Consider the following 1,918-nt stretch of genomic DNA (forward strand, 5'->3'; position numbering starts at 1 on the left):
TACAGTCAGGCTGTCGCAGTAAGCCGATTCGGGAAATCCTCATAGACGCCACGGTTGAGGCCCCTCCTCGACGTCGAACCAATTGGCAGACACGGCGACCGTCTCTCTTTTTCTCCTCAGGAGGGTGACTACTTCGCCCTCTCGTCTTACTTGTTCAACCATGTCCTCAGTAAAAGGTGTCGAAGGTCTTCCCCCTCAGAATATACGCTAAGCAGACTGTTCGTACAGTCGATAAGTTGTTACGTCGCCGACCATGACGAAAGCGCGACAGGGCCTGAATATCATTGAGTTTGATCCAAACACTACCTGCTACGGAAAGAGAATCCCAAAAGAAGCCTGGGACAAAATCAGAGTTCAGGTGTTGCCGTACTTGGCCTTGCCAGTTGCCAAAATCCGAGAACAACTCGAGTCACAGGAAATTTACGTCACAGAAAACCAACTTTACCGGAAAATCAGGACATGGCGATCCGAGAAGGAGGGGATCAAGCGAATCTCCCTGGGCGACAGGTCCCCTCGGGATCTCGCCACACTGAAGCAAGTCGGTGGCCGCGAGAAGAAAAAAACCAAAGACATTGCACAGACGCCGCGGGTCCGCGTCACACCCCGGTTCACGACCATGGACTCTACCACTTCAAACATTGACTCCGATCTTGAATCAACACCGCAGCGTACGAATCCTCCGGTCCCCTCGCAACCCTCGGTACAGAGACAAAAAGTGGTATTCGGGGACCACAACCGAAATGGCCACATCTCATCCGACCGTGGCTGAGGGTTCTTCCCCTTTCTCCCTTTAGTTGGGAATATTTGGGTCTGCCTGAATATCTATAATCAATCTCGAGTCGAGATGGATAAGGAACTGGGGATATCGTTGGGATGGCCCCTACTGGTGGATGTATTTACCTAGGAGGCTCTTTATGAGACTGATTGAGGATCAGGCTAGGTTGGTGGGTAGGTCGATCGACGACGTGATTTACGACGTCGCCGGGAAACGCCTGGGTCAGGAATGTGCTCTTGTTAGGGTGGGGGTTTAGCCAAGGTCTATGTAAGCAGGACAGAACCTCGCCGAGAACGAAAACGAGAGACAGACGGGACACCTATGTATCTATGTCGAACTAGCAGGATCGTGAATAGGTCATGGATTGGTCTGTCTACCTGTGCCTGTCCTCAGGCCAGGTCTGATCGTCTACATACAAAATGCTAGGCGCCAGGAAGACCTCTCCTGAGTCCTGCCATGTCGCAAGACCTCCTGGCACTAGGCACAATCAGGTAACGCCTGAAGCGCACGTAAAACGGCAGCTGTCTCAGGCGCAACAATCTACTCCGAGTCGACCAATACGATCATTTCACATTATTCAATATCGCCGTTCTCTGCCAGGTGTCAGTGACACCTACATTTTAGGTATAGGGCAAGACGTAAGGGACCCCTCAATAGTTCTACGGTCCTAGTCAATAAGATAAATAGGCATTTACTATACGTTGGATGGTGGACCGACGTGGCCCGACAGTCCGCCTCACCGGCTCAATTGAGATCGACCTCCTCAGGACTCACCGGGGGGTTTTCCTTCCCCTTCGGCAAGGCTGATCAAACGCCCCCGTATAACCTCACACGACGGAACAATGTCGACCGACAGCTACGTCGTCTTCGACGTGCAGCGTTACACCATCCGCCTCAAGGCCCGAGCTTCGATATGGATACCTACAGTTCAAGTACCGTAAGCGACGACTCTTTATGCATAGTGTCTAGTATCCATCATCAACCCCCCCTCCAAGAACAAATCCGAGTCTCGAATCGGACCGAGCTAAGCCAGGAGGTTGCAGAAAGGAGCCCGACAAGAGCTAGAGATGTCATAGCTATGGATATCTCAACATAGCCGGATCGGACGGGGAGGTGACCGGCAGGTCAAGGTGGTGTGCAGTG

General features: G+C 52.2%; 1 protein-coding gene across 1 annotated transcript; it reads left to right on the forward strand.

Annotated features, from left to right (window-relative positions):
* The first annotated feature begins 201 nt into the window (after nucleotides 1-201).
* Nucleotides 202-781, forward strand: PV07_12848 (uncharacterized protein). Its single transcript, XM_016400418.1, has one exon. The coding sequence runs from the start codon at nucleotides 254-256 to the stop codon at nucleotides 767-769; it is 516 nt and encodes a 171-aa protein (XP_016241936.1). The 5' UTR covers nucleotides 202-253; the 3' UTR covers nucleotides 770-781.
* The last annotated feature ends 1,137 nt before the right edge of the window (nucleotides 782-1,918 follow it).

The sequence above is a fragment of the Cladophialophora immunda genome (assembly GCF_000835495.1).
Source record: "Cladophialophora immunda strain CBS 83496 unplaced genomic scaffold supercont1.208, whole genome shotgun sequence".
In the NCBI taxonomy this organism is placed as follows: Eukaryota; Fungi; Ascomycota; class Eurotiomycetes; order Chaetothyriales; family Herpotrichiellaceae; genus Cladophialophora; species Cladophialophora immunda.